Source organism: Pseudophryne corroboree, chromosome 4 (genome assembly GCF_028390025.1).
Source record: "Pseudophryne corroboree isolate aPseCor3 chromosome 4, aPseCor3.hap2, whole genome shotgun sequence".
In the NCBI taxonomy this organism is placed as follows: Eukaryota; Metazoa; Chordata; class Amphibia; order Anura; family Myobatrachidae; genus Pseudophryne; species Pseudophryne corroboree.
The window spans coordinates 933,742,322-933,761,268 of NC_086447.1; the positions used below are offsets into that span (position 1 = coordinate 933,742,322).

Consider the following 18,947-nt stretch of genomic DNA (forward strand, 5'->3'; position numbering starts at 1 on the left):
TTGTGTATAACAGCATGGCGGCAGCCCTTCCCCAATCCCCGGGCCTGGTTCCCGCCTCCTGTATATTGTGTATAACAGCATGGCGGCAGCCCTGCCCCCAGTCCCCGCCTCCTGTATATTGTGTATAACAGCATGGCGGCAGCCCTGCCCCCAGTCCCCGGCCTGGTTCCCGCCTCCTGTGTTTTGTGTATAACAGCATGGCGGCAGCCCTGCCCCCAGTCCCAGGCCTGGTTCCCGCCTCCTGTATATTGTGTATAACAGCATGGCGGCAGCCCTGCCCCCAGTCCCCGGGCCTGGTTCCCGCCTCCTGTATATTGTGTATAACAGCATGGCGGCAGCCCTGCCCCCAGTCCCCGGCCTGGTTCCCGCCTCCTGTATATTGTGTATAACAGTATGGCGCCAGCCCTGCCCCCAGTCCCTGGCCTGGTTCCCGCCTCCTGTATATTGTGTATAACAGCATGGCGGCAGCCCTGCCCCCAGTCCCCGTGCCTGGTTCCCGCCTCCTATATATTGTGTATAACAGCATGGCGGCAGCGCTTCCCCCAGTCCCCGGCCTGGTTCCCGCCTCCTGTATATTGTGTATAACAGCATGGCGGCAGCCCTGCCCCCAGTCCCCGGGCCTGGTTCCCGCCTCCTGTATATTGTGTATAACAGCATAGCGGCAGCACTTCCCCCAGTCCCCGGGCCTGGTTCCCGCCTCCTGTATATTGTGTATAACAGCATGGCGGCAGCCCTTCCCCCAGTCCCCGGGCCTGGTTCCCGCCTCCTGTATATTGTGTATAACAGCATGGCGGCAGCCCTTCACCCAGTCCCCGGCCTGGTTCCCGCCTCCTGTATATTGTGTATAACAGCATGGCGGCAGCCCTGCCCCCAGTCCCAGGCCTGGTTCCCGCCTCCTGTATATTGTGTATAACAGCATGGCGGCAGCCCTGCCCCCAGTCCCCGGCCTGGTTACCGCCTCCTGTATATTGTGTATAACAGCATGGCGGCAGCCCTTCCCCCAGTCCCCGGGCCTGGTTCCCGCCTCCTGTATATTGTGTATAACAGCATGGCGGCAGCCCTTTCCCCAGTCCCCGGCCTGGTTCCCGCCTCCTGTATATTGTGTATAACAGCATGGCGGCAGCCCTTCCCCCAGTCCCCGGGCCTGGTTCCCGCCTCCTGTATATTGTGTATAACAGCATGGCGGCAGCCCTTTCCCCAGTCCCCGGCCTGGTTCCCGCCTCCTGTATACTGTGTATAACAGCATGGCGGCAGCCCTTCCCCCAGTCCCCGGGCCTGGTTCCCGCCTCCTGTATATTGTGTATAACAGCATGGCGGCAGCCCTTCCCCCAGTCCCCGGCCTTGTTCCCGCCTCCTGTATATTGTGTATAACAGCATGGCGGCAGCCCTGCCCCCAGTCCCCGGCCTGGTTCCCGCCTCCTGTATATTGTGTATAACAGCATGACGGCAGCCCTTCCCCCAGTCCCCGGGCCTGGTTCCCGCCTCCTGTATATTGTGTATAACAGCATGGCGGCAGCCCTGCCCCCAGTCCCGGGCCTGGTTCCCGCCTCCTGTATATTGTGTATAACAGCATGGCGGCAGCCCTTCCCCCAGTCCCCGGGCCTGGTTCCCGCCTCCTGTATATTGTGTATAACAGCATGGCGGCAGCCCTGCCCCCAGTCCCAGGCCTGGTTCCCGCCTCCTGTATATTGTGTATAACAGCATGGCGGCAGCCCTTCCCCCAGTCCCCAGGCCTGGTTCCCGCCTCCTGTATATTGTATATAACAGCATGGCGGCAGCCCTGCCCCCATTCCCCGGCCTGGTTCCCGCCTTCTGTGTATTGTGTATAACAGCATGGCGGCAGCCCTTCCCCCAGTCCCCGGCCTGGTTCCCGCCTCCTGTATATTGTGTATAACAGCATGGCGGCAGCCCTTCCCCCAGTCCCCAGCCTGGTTCCCGCCTCCTGTATATTGTGTATAACAGCATGGCGGCAGCCCTGCCCCCAGTCCCCGGGCCTGGTTCCCGCCTCCTGTGTATTGTGTATAACAGCATGGCGGCAGCCCTGCCCCCAGTCCCAGGCCTGGTTCCCGCCTCCTGTATATTGTGTATAACAGCATGGCGGCAGCCCTGCCCCCAGTCCCCGGGCCTGGTTCCCGCCTCCTGTATATTGTGTATAACAGCATAGCGGCAGCCCTTCCCCCAGTCCCCGGCCTGGTTCCCGCCTCCTGTATATTGTGTATAACAGCATGGCGGCAGCCCTGCCCCCAGTCCCCGGCCTGGTTCCCGCCTCCTGTATATTGTGTATAACAGTATGGCGCCAGCCCTGCCCCCAGTCCCTGGCCTGGTTCCCGCCTCCTGTATATTGTGTATAACAGCATGGCGGCAGCCCTGCCCCCAGTCCCCGTGCCTGGTTCCCGCCTCCTATATATTGTGTATAACAGCATGGCGGCAGCCCTTCCCCCAGTCCCCGGCCTGGTTCCCGCCTCCTGTATATTGTGTATAACAGCATGGCGGCAGCCCTGCCCCCAGTCCCCGGCCTGGTTCCCGCCTCCTGTATATTGTGTATAACAGCATGGCGGCAGCCCTGACCCCAGTCCCCGGCCTGGTTCCCACCTCCTGTATATTGTGTATAACAGCATGGCGGCAGCCCTTCCCCAATCCCCGGGCCTGGTTCCCGCCTCCTGTATATTGTGTATAACAGCATGGCGGCAGCCCTGCCCCCAGTCCCCGCCTCCTGTATATTGTGTATAACAGCATGGCGGCAGCCCTGCCCCCAGTCCCCGGCCTGGTTCCCGCCTCCTGTGTATTGTGTATAACAGCATGGCGGCAGCCCTGCCCCCAGTCCCAGGCCTGGTTCCCGCCTCCTGTATATTGTGTATAACAGCATGGCGGCAGCCCTGCCCCCAGTCCCCGGGCCTGGTTCCCGCCTCCTGTATATTGTGTATAACAGCATGGCGGCAGCCCTGCCCCCAGTCCCCGGCCTGGTTCCCGCCTCCTGTATATTGTGTATAACAGTATGGCGCCAGCCCTGCCCCCAGTCCCTGGCCTGGTTCCCGCCTCCTGTATATTGTGTATAACAGCATGGCGGCAGCCCTGCCCCCAGTCCCCGTGCCTGGTTCCCGCCTCCTATATATTGTGTATAACAGCATGGCGGCAGCGCTTCCCCCAGTCCCCGGCCTGGTTCCCGCCTCCTGTATATTGTGTATAACAGCATGGCGGCAGCCCTGCCCCCAGTCCCCGGCCTGGTTCCCGCCTCCTGTATATTGTGTATAACAGCATGGCGGCAGCCCTGACCCCAGTCCCCGGCCTGGTTCCCACCTCCTGTATATTGTGTATAACAGCATGGCGGCAGCCCTTCCCCAATCCCCGGGCCTGGTTCCCGCCTCCTGTATATTGTGTATAACAGCATGGCGGCAGCCCTGCCCCCAGTCCCCGCCTCCTGTATATTGTGTATAACAGCATGGCGGCAGCCCTGCCCCCAGTCCCCGGGCCTGGTTCCCGCCTCCTATATATTGTGTATAACAGCATGGCGGCAGCCCTTCCCCCAGTCCCCGGGCCTGGTTCCCGCCTCCTGTATATTGTGTATAACAGCATGGCGGCAGCCCTGCCCCCAGTCCCCGGCCTGGTTCCCGCCTCCTGTATATTGTGTATAACAGCATGGCGGCAGCCCTGACCCCAGTCCCCGGCCTGGTTCCCACCTCCTGTATATTGTGTATAACAGCATGGCGGCAGCCCTTCCCCCAGTCCCCGGGCCTGGTTCCCGCCTCCTGTATATTGTGTATAACAGCATGGCGGCAGCCCTGCCCCCAGTCCCCAGGCCTGGTTCCCGCCTCCTGTATATTGTGTATAACAGCATGGCGTCAGCCCTGCCCCCAGTCCCCGGGCCTGGTTCCCGCCTCCTGTATATTGTGTATAACAGCATGGCGGCAGCCCTGCCCCCAGTCCCCGGGCCTGGTTCTCCCCACCCTGGTCAGTGCGTGTGAGTAGCGTGAGCAGGTGCAGCGTGGGAAGAGTGCGGTACCTGTTCCCCAGGAGTGCTGGCGTGTTTCTACACACCTGATACAGTATACTGCCTCCTTCCCGCTGTGCTGACATGGATCAGTCCTCCATCCGTCTGGTGAATCTGATATTCTCTGATGTCGCCATTTGGTCTTTTAGGAGCCGCCCAGCTGAGGTGTAGAGCGGTGGCGTTCACCGTCGTGATGACAGGTGGTGAGACGTTTTCCGGAATTCCCTGTTCAACGGCTGCAAAGACCTGTTTTATAAACACATTATCGTACCATAAATTATACTGCAATATTTAATCTCTCTAATATACACACACACACACACACACACACACACACACACACACACACACACAGACACACACATACAGACACACACATACAGACACACACACATATACAGACACACACACACACACACACATACAGACACACACATACAGACACACACATACAGACACACACATACATTCGGAAATGAAGTACAGTGAGTTTTATTAAACTTTCTATCGGCCGATGCCGGACTGCATGACGTCATTACACAAAACCTTACCAACTAAGGGCCTAATTCAGACCGGATCGCTCGCTAGCTATTTTTTGCAGCGCTGCAATCAGATAGTCGCCGCCTATAGGGGAGTGTATTTTAGCTTTGCAAGTGTGCGATCGCTTGTGCAGCCGAGCGGTACAAAAAAGTTTTGTGCAGTTTCTGAGTAGCCCAGAACTTACTCAGCCGCTGCGATCACTTCAGTCTGTCCGGGCCCGGAATTGACGTCAGATACCCGCCCTGCAAACGCTTGGACACGCCTGCGTTTTTCCAACCACTCCCAGAAAACGGTCAGTTGACACCCACAAACGCCTTCTTCCTGTCAATCTCCTTGCGATCGGCTGTGCGAATGGATTCTTCGTAAAATCGATCACACAGCAACGATCCGCTTTGTACCCATACGACGTGACTGCGCATTGTGGTGCATACGCATGCGCAGTGCTGACCTGATCGCTGCGCGGCAAAAAAACCTAGCGTACAATCAGGTCTGAATGACCCCCTAAATATGAACTAATTTAACTTATCTAGAAAAAAACGACACAGACCACTGAAATGCCATTAAAATCGGTCAACCGTTATTTATTTTAATTATAATACTTAAACTAAGTATGGTGGGAATGAGAAAGAACGGTCAGATCAGCAGTGACACTACGACTTATTGCCGCTACACATGTCCACGACATGACTTTATTTATCTCATTGGCTACGCCAATAAGCGCTGAGTCTCCAACTCACTCCCCAATACACCGTAATAGGGCCGGCCAGACAGCCAACCAACCCCAATGACCCCCGGTAAAGAGGGCAAGAGTATACAATGTATTGGGCAAAGAGCGCACCTCCAAACAATGGCGCAATAGCCACTGTAACCGCCGTTCTTTCCCCCCACAGATATAGGTTGACAAACCCCAACCGGCAAAGAAAAAGAAAAAACGGGTGTGGAAAAAAGGTGACTCGGGGAGAGAAGGCGGGAAAAATCCAGAGAGAAAGAGGCAGATGAAACTCCTGCCTCACACAAAATGTCCGCTAGCTCCTCCCTAACACGCCCACTATTCTAATTAAATCCAGCCCCCCAATCCTATTAACTGTTTAATAACCTAACCAAACCGTGCAAGGCTCATACAATACTACAGCCTTGAAGTTTACGATCGCTTGCGTTTATTTGCACTCGCTCTTCATTTACTTTTTTAATATCGACTTCATACTTGTACGCATTCCTGTTTATCACTGTACAGTCTTTATATTGGTTGGCCGGACTGTGTTATTTGGGGTCTGGTTTATCACATTATGAAATGGTTTCTATTCTAATCTGAACTGGGTTTGGCCGGAGACGTCTGTATACTGCCCTCAGCATCAGGCGCTGCCAGTATAACACTATGGGACAGGAATAGCACAACCTCTGCTGAGCGCACACAATAAGCCAAACGAGGAACCTGGAATCCTAGGCAAAGTATTAATGCAACTGTCACAGCTTTGGGCCTAATTCATACTGGAACGCTGGAGTGTGAAGCCCTGTGCTGTGTGCGCACACGTCAAATGCAAAGGCAGCTAGGACACCTAGGCAGGGAGCTACCCGGCAGATGGAAAAGCATCACTGCTGTGCAATGCTCTTGCACTTCTGCAGGGGGGGGGGAGTGGTATGGGGTCAGGTATGCGTGGCGTCCCCCCGCATGTCAACAATTTTTTGCACATCTACGATCAGCTCTGAATCACCTCCTAATTCTCATTATAGACAATAGGGGCGGGATTCAAATTTTCTGTCCCCCCTCCCGCTCCCATCGCGCCCACCGGCAGTATTCAAATGTTGCTGCCGATGGGTGCGATATCAGCATTTCAGCTCACCACCCCCAGGGGTGGTGAGCTGAAATGTGCGAAAAGTGACCCGTTTGGACGCCCAAGCGGGACTTTTCATGATCGCACCCATGTTTTTAGTCGGGTTTAGCTGCTTTACGCGGCTAAACCCATCTCTTATGGGCGCGATAACGGGGGTCATTAGAATATCGCCCCACGATCTCCCGTCACTATAGACGGGGGCAATAAAACATTTGAATCCCGCCCTCGGCCTGATAAAAAAGTTAGATTATAAAAGAAGGAAAAAACAAGGAGAAATTTGCTCCTGGATGGACCTGATTCAGACCCCGCCCGTAATGCGCTCAGCGATTACTTGCATCCATGCATGCCCATAAATCTCTGAATACCCCTACGGCGCAATCACGACACAGAGGAGGCACAGAGGCGCTGCTGCGAATAGGACAGACGGTGTCAGAAATGTGGCGGACAGCGATGGGCGGTGACTGGGAGGCGGGTAGTAGTGCACACAGGCATCGTCCATTCAGCAGACGTATTATGGGAGTGTCGCGGCGTGTCAGTGACGGCGGCTGCGCTTCTAAGCACACAGCACAGGAGGCCGTGGCCAGATTGAGACACTGCACTCGCCATAGGGCTGCGACCGTTAGTGGTGTATAAGGACGGTCTAATCGGTATTACAACGAGCACGAGCGCTAAAAGTGGGAGTCTCCGACCTCACACATTTGGTCGCGCGGATGTACACAAGGGAAGGAGTTTATAGGTGATTTGCATAATCTCGCAGATGCGCGACCGCCACAGATGATGCTGCGCGTGCTTTACCGTCTGACTCGGCCCCTCTGATGCAACGCAAAGGGGTGTAAACGCAGTTAGGGAAAATACTGGCTGATGTGCTTTACACTGAAATGTAGAAATAATCTACTGTAGGACCCCCCCTTCCTGCGCCAAACCTCCCCCTGCCGCGCGACATGGCTTTATCAAGGTGCAAATTGCTCTGTGTTTTTCTCTTTTGTTTTATTTGCCCTTAACTCTAAAACCACTGTAAGGGGCACAGAATCGTGCAAGCGTGTTGGAAAATTCACTACTTTGCATAAGTGGCTTCAAATGTCCAGTAATCAAAGTAAATTTCAGAGTCGACTTGCAAAATCCATTAAAAAAAAAGAAAAGAAATCACGTTTAAATTATTTAATAAAATAAAGCGATTACAAATTTCTGCCGTCCATCAATTCTGGAAGAAATTACTATTCCGGGTGGGTGGAAAGGTACAGTACCTTGGCGCTGTCTGAACACCCGGCTACTGTGCACGCTCTCAGTTTATAGGTGTACTCTTTATACGGCTGGATTCCACCCTGGTCTTGAAAACTTTGCTGCGACCCATTAAACCGCTCAACTCCGTCACGTAGAAGCACATAATAAACATTACCTGCGACAAGATCACATCAATGTGAGAAATGCTAAAGTCATATCATATATAAATACAGTATATCTGTATATCCCTTCATAGGGAAAACTGCTGTGAGCCTGGGGACAGGCGGCTATAATATATCCGTAGCCTAATGGTCAAGCTTTCCCAGCATGCAATGTGCTTTCTCGGTGCACACGCTAAGCACTGACAATACTGCACCCTTCCCATTTGCCTTTCGGTGATTTTAATTAGTATAAATCCTTGCATTGATGTTTATATATTAGAATGGCCACTATTATATACATGTCCTGGATAAACTGATATGATGTGTCAATATTAGGGATGTTATGGACCTATACGATGATATGACATGACGGATGGGCCCACATTTTTGACCAAACATGCTAAGAACCTAATTGATACTCCATGGTTATTGTAGAGTTTATTAGAATTATTTTGTCAGTCAGTATTTTTAGTGCTTAGAGTGCATTTTTCATTTTTCTGCATGGGACTACAAGTCTCAGCATGGTAGCACCACTTATTATACAATCCAGCCCCCCCCCCCCCCCCCCTCCTCCCTTTTCATCTGTGTGAGCCCTACGAGACAGTAAGGGGGAATTCATTTTGGTGCAGTGTCCCACCAGGCATCATCGCACTGTCCCCGCTGCGCAAATTACCGTTGGTTACGGCACACAATACTGGCTAATATTCCTTCACACCATTATAGGATGCAGATAAAGGTTGCGAGGTGCCTTTGTCTGAACGTTCCAGAGGCACTTTTCGGCCGCTGCACAGAAATGAATTCCCCCCTAAGTGTTAGCTATTTGCCCTAGCAGATGTTAAAATGAACAAAGGCTCTAGAGGACAGGCCTCGCGTGACTATTAAATGATACAAACTCCTGAGAAATCTAACCATTCTAAAGTAAGACATATACTGTGCATGTGTGTGTGTGTGTGTGTGTGTGTGTGTGTGTGTGTGTGTGTGTGTGTGTGTGTGTGTGTGTGTGTGTGTGTGTGTGTGTGTGTGTGTGTGTGTGTGTGTGTGTGTGTGTGTGTGTACCTGTAACTCTGCACATGTTGTGAACTAGAAATCTCACAGCATGCCGCCTCTGGACCAAGGTGACTTTTCTGGAGTTAATACCAGATACTGTGTATATTGCTACATAGAATGTACTTAAAAAGTACTGACCAACTTCAGACAAGGTCAATGGAATTACTTTAGATCCTTGCAAGTGTTGTGCACTCATCATATTACTGTAAAATGTATTGATTTGTACAGTATATGCTCCTATTCTAGCTTATTCTGTGTATTTTAGCCATGTCTTTATATCACCAGGCACAAAAACGCTTGCTCAGCATTACCATTCAGTTTCTTGGGTTCTTCCCAGCTCAGGGAAATTACATCTTTACGACTGCCCACTGTGGCCCACCACGGCGGGCCTATTCCCTGAGGCCTGTCCTGATAGGTCGTTACCCTGCTGACATTGCTGAAACTGTAGTCAAAGCTGTTCCAGGCTGACACTCTGTATTCATAGGTAGTGTCAGGATTCACGCCGGTATCTAGGGATATAAAACCGTCTGTCAGTCACGTGCATCACGTAACATGTATTGTAATACAAAAAGAAGATGTACACCGATCGTATATGTTACTCTTACCATGTGTTACTATGTTACTATTACCATATATGTTACTATTACCACATATGTTACTATTACCATATATGTTACTATGTTACTATTACCATATATGTTACTATTACCAAATATGCTACTATGTTACTATTACCATATATGTTACTATTACCAGGTGTTACTATTACCACATATGTTACTATTACCATATATGTTACTATTACCATATATGTTACTATTACCAGGTGTTACTATTACCACATATGTTACTATTACCATATATGATACGGATACGGGCAGCACGGATGGTGTAGTGGTTAGCATTACTGCCTCACAGCACTGGGTTCCATTCCCGCCATGGCCCTAACTGTGTGGAGTTTGTATATTCTCCCCGTACTTGCGTGGGTTTCCTCCAGGTACTCCGGTTTCCTCCCACAATCCAAAAATATACTGGTAGGTTAATTATCTCCTATCAAAATTAACCCTAGCGAGTATGTGTGTGTGTAATGTGGTAGGGAATATAGATTGTAAGCTCCACTGGGGCAGGGACTGATGCGAATGGCCATATATTCTCTGTACAGCACTGCGGAATATGTGTGCGCTATATAAATAACTGGTAATAAATAATATATGTTACGCTTACCATATGTGTCACTATGTTATTACCATATGTGTTACTATGTTACTATTACCATATATGTTACTATGTTACTATTATCATATATGTTACTCTTACCATATGTGTTACTCTGTTACTATTATAATATATGTTACTCTTACCTTCTGTGTTACTATGTTATTACCATATGTGTTACTATGTTACTATTACCATATATGTTACTATGTTACTATTATCATATATGTTACTCTTACCATATGTGTTACTCTGTTACTATTATAATATATGTTACTCTTACCTTCTGTGTTACTATGTTATTACCATATGTGTTACTATGTTACTATTACCATATATGTTACTATGTTACTATTATCATATATGTTACTCTTACCATATGTGTTACTCTGTTACTATTATAATATATGTTACTCTTACCTTCTGTGTTACTATGTTATTACCATATATGTTACTATTACCATATATGTTACTATGTTACTATTATCATATATGTTACTCTTACCATTTGTGTTACTGTTATTACCATATGTGTTACTATGTTACTATTACCATGTGTTACTATGTTACTATTGCCATATATGTTACTACAGGTTGAGTATCCCATATCCAAATATTCCGAAATACGGAATATTCCGAAATACGGACATTTTTGAGTGAGAGTGAGATAGTGAAACCTTTGTTTTTTGATGACTCAATGTACTCAAACTTTGTTTAATACACAAATTTATTAAAAATATTGTATTAAATGACCTTTAGGCTGTGTGTATAAGGTGTATATGAAACATAAATGAATTGTGTGAATGTAGACACACTTTGTTTAATGCACAAAGTTATTAAAATATTGGCTAAAATTACCTTCAGGCTGTGTGTATAAGGAGTATATGTAACATAAATGCATTCTGTGCTTAGATTTAGGTCCCATCACCATGATATCTCATTATGATATGCAATTATTCCAAAATACGGAAAAATCCAATATCAAAAGTACCTATGGTCCCAAGCATTTTGGATAAGGGATACTCAACCTGTATTACCATTTGTGTTACTGTTACTATTACCATATATGTTACTATTACCTTCTGTGTTACTATGATATTACCAAATACGTATGTTACTACTGTATGTTACTATTACCATATATGTTACTCCTGGGTGGTATTCAGTATGGCGGCTGTAGGGATCCCGGCACTCAGTATACCGGCGTCGGAATTCCAACACCCAGCATACTGACACCTATTCTCCCTCTTGGCGGTCCACAACCCCCCTGGAGGGAGAATAAATAAGCCACCGTGCCCGCAAGGGGCTCATTTGCGCTTGCCCTGCTGTCGGCATGCACCCAGCATACACGACTGCCGAAAAAACATACTACACCCGTTACTCTTACGTTCTATATTACTATGGTATTACTATATGTGTTATAATGTTACTATTACCATACATTTTAATACTACCAGATGTGTTACTATTACTGGGCCAATGAAATGCTGACTGCAATTATTTACTGCTCCAAACATACTGTACAAGGAAGAAAATATACCCCTCCCACATTCTGCCACACACACATGGCGGGCAGTAATGGATGTTTATCAGTAATCAGTATATGATATAATGACATTCTAGCCTACTCATTATTACAGTATATCATCAGGACCTCACCAGTAAATGAATATTTGTCTGTTCCCCCAGTGTATACGATCTCCTCGTCTGACAGGCAAAGTGTGTCCTCTGCCACGTGTCCGGAGCCACCATTAATCACACGTTCAGTCCAGAAACAAGAGTCAGTAGTGGCATTAAAGTGGCACTGTCCACAATACGCAGCAGAAGACGCGGAGACTGGACATAAAATATCCGAATGGCACTTTTGTTCCTGGGTTAAAATAATAAAAAATCAAATGAAACAATTATAGAAATACTGTACATACATTAAGCTAATGAGTCATTAAGCTAATGAGTAATGCAGTTCAGAGGTACATTCCCTCTCTGGCACGCACATGGCGCTGTATTGCAGGGGATGAGTGGGACTCATCCTTACTACAGCGCGATGAAGAATACAGTACCTTCCAGTCATCAGTACCGGTGGGTTGTCTGTAAAGCAGATGATGGACGGTACAAAATGTTGTGCCAAGTATATAATCATGGTGCCCGTACCCGCATTTAATGGGGCAGGTATTCCGGGCTGCAATAATATTCCTACACAAGCGGCTCACTCAAGCTGGGGAAAACTAGCAAAAATTCCATTTAATTTTGCAGACCAAGGGGTAGATTTACTGAAGTTTCTAAAAGGTGTAACCAATCAGATTATGTCTATCATTTTCCAGGATGCAATAGAGAAATACTATCTAGACTTAATTTTTAGAAGCTTTAATAAATCTCCCCCCAAGTGCAGGTTTCATCATGAAAACCTGTGTAGATTGCCACTACTTTTCCGTTTAGGAAAGGTCAGACTAATGATGAAGGAAGGGTGATACATTATTTCTCTGTGGTGTATATAAAACAAAATAATCTACACATTCACTTTCTTGTAAAGTAACAAAAAAACTTTTTGGCCCATTTTTGGTAAATGTGATTTGATCTGCATGTTAGAGGCTAATGGTATTTTAGAAAAATTAAAAGACTTAAAAAACCCCAACAAAAACTATATATTTTTTCAGGCTACAATATGCATAAAAAAAATAAGTCTGATGTTGGAATGTGATCTGTGCAAAAAGAGGAAACGCAGGCTCAGCACAGGGGTGGGAAATCCCACAGCAGCAAGGGGCTTCTCCACTTCTACCAATGCACTGCTTGCTCATACTACTCTTATTTACCTTCCAAGTATTTTGTGTTATGTATATTCCAGTCGGGGATGGCCATCAACCATCAATTATACAAAATCATTGATGGTTTATGACTGATGGTAATTATTTTTAGCATCGATGGGGGAGAACCAGATGGTTTCCCAACATCAATCTTACAGAACAACCCAATTTTTTCCCCCAAGGTGTCGGGACACAGAGCCTAGCTCCACCCCTGAGTCCCAAGAAGCCCCGCCCCTGAGCTCAGATTGGTCTGCAGCTCGTGGACACTAAATCAGGTGTAACCATTGGTGGGGAGAACCATCTATGGTTCCCTACCAGATGCTTTCACTTATATCAAGGTTATCCATCAATGGTGGATAACCCACCGATGGCCATATGGAATTTTGCTAGATCAGTCAGTACACCATGACACACAGCAGCTGAGCGCATACTGCAGGTGATGGATTACTGTACTACTTGCACCAGGAAACACCCGGTGCACCTTACATACACTTCCCCCATATTTATAAAAGGTCAGGGATATAGGTCTCCATGATAGTTTTACCGAGAAATGAAATATGTCTCAGAGTCATAACCCTTAGAGAGAAGGACGGTATTTGGTAGCATTGATAGCATCACACCTTGCCACATTTACCACTCTCCTCCGTGCAAACACGTGGCAGACAGGCACACTGTGCACACCGAGTGCTTCCCCGGGGCCACTGGTACAGGCCGGTGCACAGGCAATATGTGGACCAACATACAGATGGGTCCACATTTATCTTGACCTTTAATAGGATTAACGACTGGCCAGTCGGACATAATCCCCTGCTGTAATGACTTAATCCCCTGCTGTATTGTTCTCTGTATTGTATTGCAGCTGAGAACAATAGATGAAGAGTTTATGCTAATAAATCATGTTGTGCCTAGGCGCAGAAAACTATTCAAGATAACCGTGGACCCATCTGTGCATGAGGGAGAAATAATGACAGTAAAAAAAATGGAACATGTCAAATGAAAAGAATTGGGGTGTCCCTAAAATGTCGGTCGCATGGGTTTAACATGACGTATCTGGATGCTAGGGATTCTACCGTGTTGTGTGCTATGACGCCATACACCGTCTGCTGCTGCTGCATGCCCCTGTGCGCTGATACGTGAGGTCACGTTTTGCATTATGGTCCAGGCAGAGCTGGTGACACCACTGAGATCTCAGACAGATTTCTCTGAGTGAAGAAAGGGCTGTCGGGCTTTAATTACCGTGCTAAGGCTTTCTGTCCGCGGCTTGTCAGAACAAACATGAGTCACTGGATTATATCCAATTCCGTTACAGCATCCTTCCTCTGCAGTAATCACTTCGGTTTCACAGCATTTTAATGGCATCCCATTATTTAACTTCAGATGTGCTTTAAATTGTCCATTAGATCCCGAACAGCATGTAGTCTCTGACAGATTCACATAGTGGGTGCCGCAGCAGGACAAGCCTAGGAGACACAGCGACAGATGACAACAACGAGTCAGGAGGTGCCTGGTACAATGTGTGTTATTGTCAGACATTTGTCATTCCATTTTCTATACATTTAGGTATATCCCTCTTCTTCCCAGTTATACCCCAACTCCCACAGGCAGGGCCCTCCACCCTCTTCTTCCCAGTTATACCCCAACTCCTACAGGCAGGGCCCTACACCCTCTTCTTCCCAGTTATACCCCAACTCCCACAGGCAGGGCCCTCCACCCTCTTCTTCCCAGTAATACCCCAACTCCTACAGGCAGGGCCCTCCACCCTCTTCTTCCCAGTTATACCCCAACTCCCACAGGCAGGGCCCTCCACCCTCTTCTTCCCAGTTATACCCCAACTCCTACAGGCAGGGCCCTCCACCCTCTTCTTCCCAGTTATACCACAACTCCTACAGGCAGGGCCCTCCACCCTCTTCTTCCCAGTTATACCCAAACTCCCACAGGCAGGGCCCTCCACCCTCTTCTTCCCAGTTATACCCCAACTCCTACAGGCAGGGCCCTCCACCCTCTTCTTCCCAGTTATACCCCAACTCCTACAGGCAGGGCCCTCCACCCTCTTCTTCCCAGTTATACCCCAACTCCTACAGGCAGGGCCCTCCACCCTCTTCTTCCCAGTTATACCCCAACTCCTACAGGCAGGGCCCTCCACCCTCTTCTTCCCAGTTATACCCAAACTCTCACAGGCAGGGCCCTCCACCCTTTTCTTCCCAGTTATACCCCAACTCCTACAGGCAGGGCCCTCCACCCTCTTCTTCCCAGTTATACCCCAACTCCTACAGGCAGGGCCCTCCACCGTCTTCTTCCCAGTTATACCCAAACTCCCACAGGCAGGGCCCTCCACCCTCTTCTTCCCAGTTATACCCCAACTCCTACAGGCAGGGCCCTCCACCCTCTTCTTCCCAGTTATACCCCAACTCCTACAGGCAGGGCCCTCCACCCTCTTCTTCCCAGTTATACCCCAACTCCTACAGGCAGGGCCCTCCACCCTCTTCTTCCCAGTTATACCCCAACTCCTACAGGCAGGGCCCTCCACCGTCTTCTTCCCAGTTATACCCAAACTCCCACAGGCAGGGCCCTCCACCCTCTTCTTCCCAGTTATACCCCAACTCCTACAGGCAGGGCCCTCCACCCTCTTCTTCCCAGTTATACCCCAACTCCTACAGGCAGGGCCCTCCACCCTCTTCTTCCTAGTTATACCCAAACTCCCACAGGCAGGGCCCTCCACCCTCTTCTTCCCAGTTATACCCCAACTCCTACAGGCAGGGCCCTCCACCCTCTTCTTCCCAGTTATACCCCAACTCCTACAGGCAGGGCCCTCCACCCTCTTCTTCCCAGTTATACCCCAACTCCTACAGGCAGGGCCCTCCACCCTCTTCTTCCCAGTTATACCCCAACTCCTACAGGCAGGGCCCTCCACCCTCTTCTTCCCAGTTATACCCAAACTCTCACAGGCAGGGCCCTCCACTCTTTTCTTCCCAGTTATACCCCAACTCCTACAGGCAGGGCCCTCCACCCTCTTCTTCCCAGTTATACCCCAACTCCTACAGGCAGGGCCCTCCACCCTCTTCTTCCCAGTTATACCCCAACTCCTACAGGCAGGGCCCTCCACCCTCTTCTTCCCAGTTATACCCCAACTCCTACAGGCAGGGCCCTCCACCGTCTTCTTCCCAGTTATACCCAAACTCCCACAGGCAGGGCCCTCCACCCTCTTCTTCCCAGTTATACCCCAACTCCTACAGGCAGGGCCCTCCACCCTCTTCTTCCCAGTTATACCCCAACTCCTACAGGCAGGGCCCTCCACCCTCTTCTTCCTAGTTATACCCAAACTCCCACAGGCAGGGCCCTCCACCCTCTTCTTCCCAGTTATACCCCAACTCCTACAGGCAGGGCCCTCCACCCTCTTCTTCCCAGTTATACCCCAACTCCTACAGGCAGGGCCCTCCACCCTCTTCTTCCCAGTTATACCCCAACTCCTACAGGCAGGGCCCTCCACCCTCTTCTTCCCAGTTATACCCCAACTCCTACAGGCAGGGCCCTCCACCCTCTTCTTCCCAGTTATACCCAAACTCCCACAGGCAGGGCCCTCCACCCTCTTCTTCCCAGTTATACCCCAACTCCTACAGGCAGGGCCCTCCACCCTCTTCTTCCCAGTTATACCCCAACTCCTACAGGCAGGGCCCTCCACCCTCTTCTTCCCAGTTATACCCCAACTCCTACAGGCAGGGCCCTCCACCCTCTTCTTCCCAGTTATACCCCAACTCCTACAGGCAGGGCCCTCCACCCTCCCCTTCTCTCCCTCGCTATGCCTGTCTCCAGTGTCTTCACTCACAGCCTAGGTCTAAGATCCTTTATGACACAAGGAGTTGGTAGAATGTGTGGGGCGCTCCTTGAGAAATGAAATTCCTGCTGCTTCTCCCTAACACCTAAGGATCAATCCCAAAAAAAGATCCAGAACTGCAAAAAGGCTTCCACACCAACCTACCCTTTAGCCTAAGATCCTTTATGTCCGCTCACCCCAGGGCACAGCGAGTAATAGTTTTATTGTCACCGCATTGTCATCTTATTATTTCACTGTTTAGTTTTTCCCTTTGTGCGCTCATTCTGTCCTTTTTACGCTGCATTAGTGTTTCACAGTCATGTTTCCTATGTACGGTGCTAGACTCCCCGTATATGGGGATCCGGTCAGGATCTCGGCAGTCGGTATCCCAGCAGTTGAGAAACCAATGCCGGAATCCTGACACCAGGACCGCCGGGATCCCTAACGAGCCACTGCCGGCCTGTCTGACAGGTAAGCTGCAGGGGGGTGGGGTTAGGTTTAGATTGAAGGCTTAGGCTGAGGGGCGGGGGGGTGTGTGGGGGGGGGTAGGTTTAGGCCGCAGGGGGGAAGGGGGTTAGGTCTAGGCGGCAGGGACGGGGGGTTAGGTTTAGGCACCACTGGGGAGAATTAGGCAGCGGGGTGGGGGGGAGGGGGAAGGTTACTAGAAGGGTGGGTGAGGGTTAGGGGGCAATTGGGGGAAGGTAAGTATATTTACCTTCCCCTGTCGAGATTCTAACATCAGGATGCCGTGGTCGGTATTCTGAACGCTGGCATCACGACCGTCGGCACGTCAATCCCAACCCCATATATACAGTATGAACACCCCGTTACCCCTTACCCTAGATGAGGCAAAATGAAACAAAAATAAACAAGAATTTAGAAATGAAAAATCAGAAACACTGGTAAAATCCCTTTTCTAGACAAAGCGGCGCCTCCTTCCACTACATGAATAACATGTATATAATATCTATATACTCACATACAGTATATACATAATACATGAATAACATTTCTATAATACCTATACCCACATACATACAGTATATACATAATACATGATAAGATATATATAATACCTATACCCACATACATACAGTATATACATAATACATGATAAGATATATATAATACCTATACCCACATACATACAGTATATACATAATACATGATAAGATATATATAATACCTATACCCACATACATACAGTATATACATAATACATGATAAGATATATATAATACCTATACCCACATACATACAGTATATACATAATACATGATAAGATATATATAATACCTATACCCACATACATACAGTATATACATAATACATGATAAGATATATATAATACCTATACCCACATACATACAGTATATACATAATACATGCAGACACATTACACGCAATACACCAACATTCCTACTGTTTCCTCTGCTCCCCGGTGACGGATCAGACGCAGTCATGGCTGTCCTCGTGTCTTTTGTCACAGTTACGTCTGTAACTTTATGCTGACAGCGCTACAATATCCTTCCTGGGCGCACGTCTGCGCATCCGCGTGTGCAAGGACTGAGGCCTCATTCAGCTTCAGTTGCAGTTTTGCTATTTTAGCAAAACCGCAACTGGCTGCGATCACATGCTGGCGGACGCTCAGCGCAGGACAAGGCCGCCCGGCATGTAAGTGGCCGGCAGCGATGTGATCGCAATTCAATTGCGATCGCATTGCTGATTTGTACATGCACCACGCCGTGTTTACTAATGCTGGGTAGACACTAGACAATATCGCAAATGATCTACCCGATTCCGACGGATCGGAATGACACATCGTTCAAATCGTCTAGTGTGTACGCACTATGTCGCTGACGATGCACGCTCCCGCGCATCGACATCTCCCCCTCCCACCCGCAATTGCATCGTCGCTGCCGGCATCGGCAATTGTGTATGCACTTGCTAATGCCGACCCCACCGGCGGGTCCTATCACCGCCGATATTGTGCTGGGTACACATCGTCTAGTGTGTGCCTAATGCCGGGTACACACTAGGCGATTTTGTAAACAATATCGCTCATTATTACCCTGCTGAGCGATATTGAGCGATGCCCAGTGTGTATGCTGCCATTGACGGCCGATGCGCGCTCCCGGGAGTCGTTAATGACCCTCGCTGACGCCTGTAAATGCAGCTCAATCTGACTATATCGTCAGATGCTGCATGTTCTGAAGGGGAAAAACTATGCGATGTCGCTCATAGAGCGCATCATATAGTGTGTACCCACCATAACATAAGAGCGCCCCGGACTGAAGCTCCGCATAACCCCCGGCCGCAATCTGTGTGCAC

General features: G+C 49.2%; 1 protein-coding gene across 1 annotated transcript in view; it reads right to left on the reverse strand.

Moving 5' to 3' along the window:
• Nucleotides 1–18,947, reverse strand: part of USH2A (usherin) — a 1,656,840-nt gene that overhangs the window by 317,875 nt on the left and 1,320,018 nt on the right. Inside the window, exons 53-57 of the mRNA XM_063919430.1 lie at nt 14,042–14,265; nt 11,664–11,874; nt 9,101–9,298; nt 7,605–7,756; nt 4,036–4,234 (exon numbers count right to left, since the gene is read on the reverse strand). Coding sequence (XP_063775500.1) covers nt 4,036–4,234; nt 7,605–7,756; nt 9,101–9,298; nt 11,664–11,874; nt 14,042–14,265 — 984 coding nt within the window. The remainder of the gene's footprint in view (nt 1–4,035; nt 4,235–7,604; nt 7,757–9,100; nt 9,299–11,663; nt 11,875–14,041; nt 14,266–18,947) is intronic.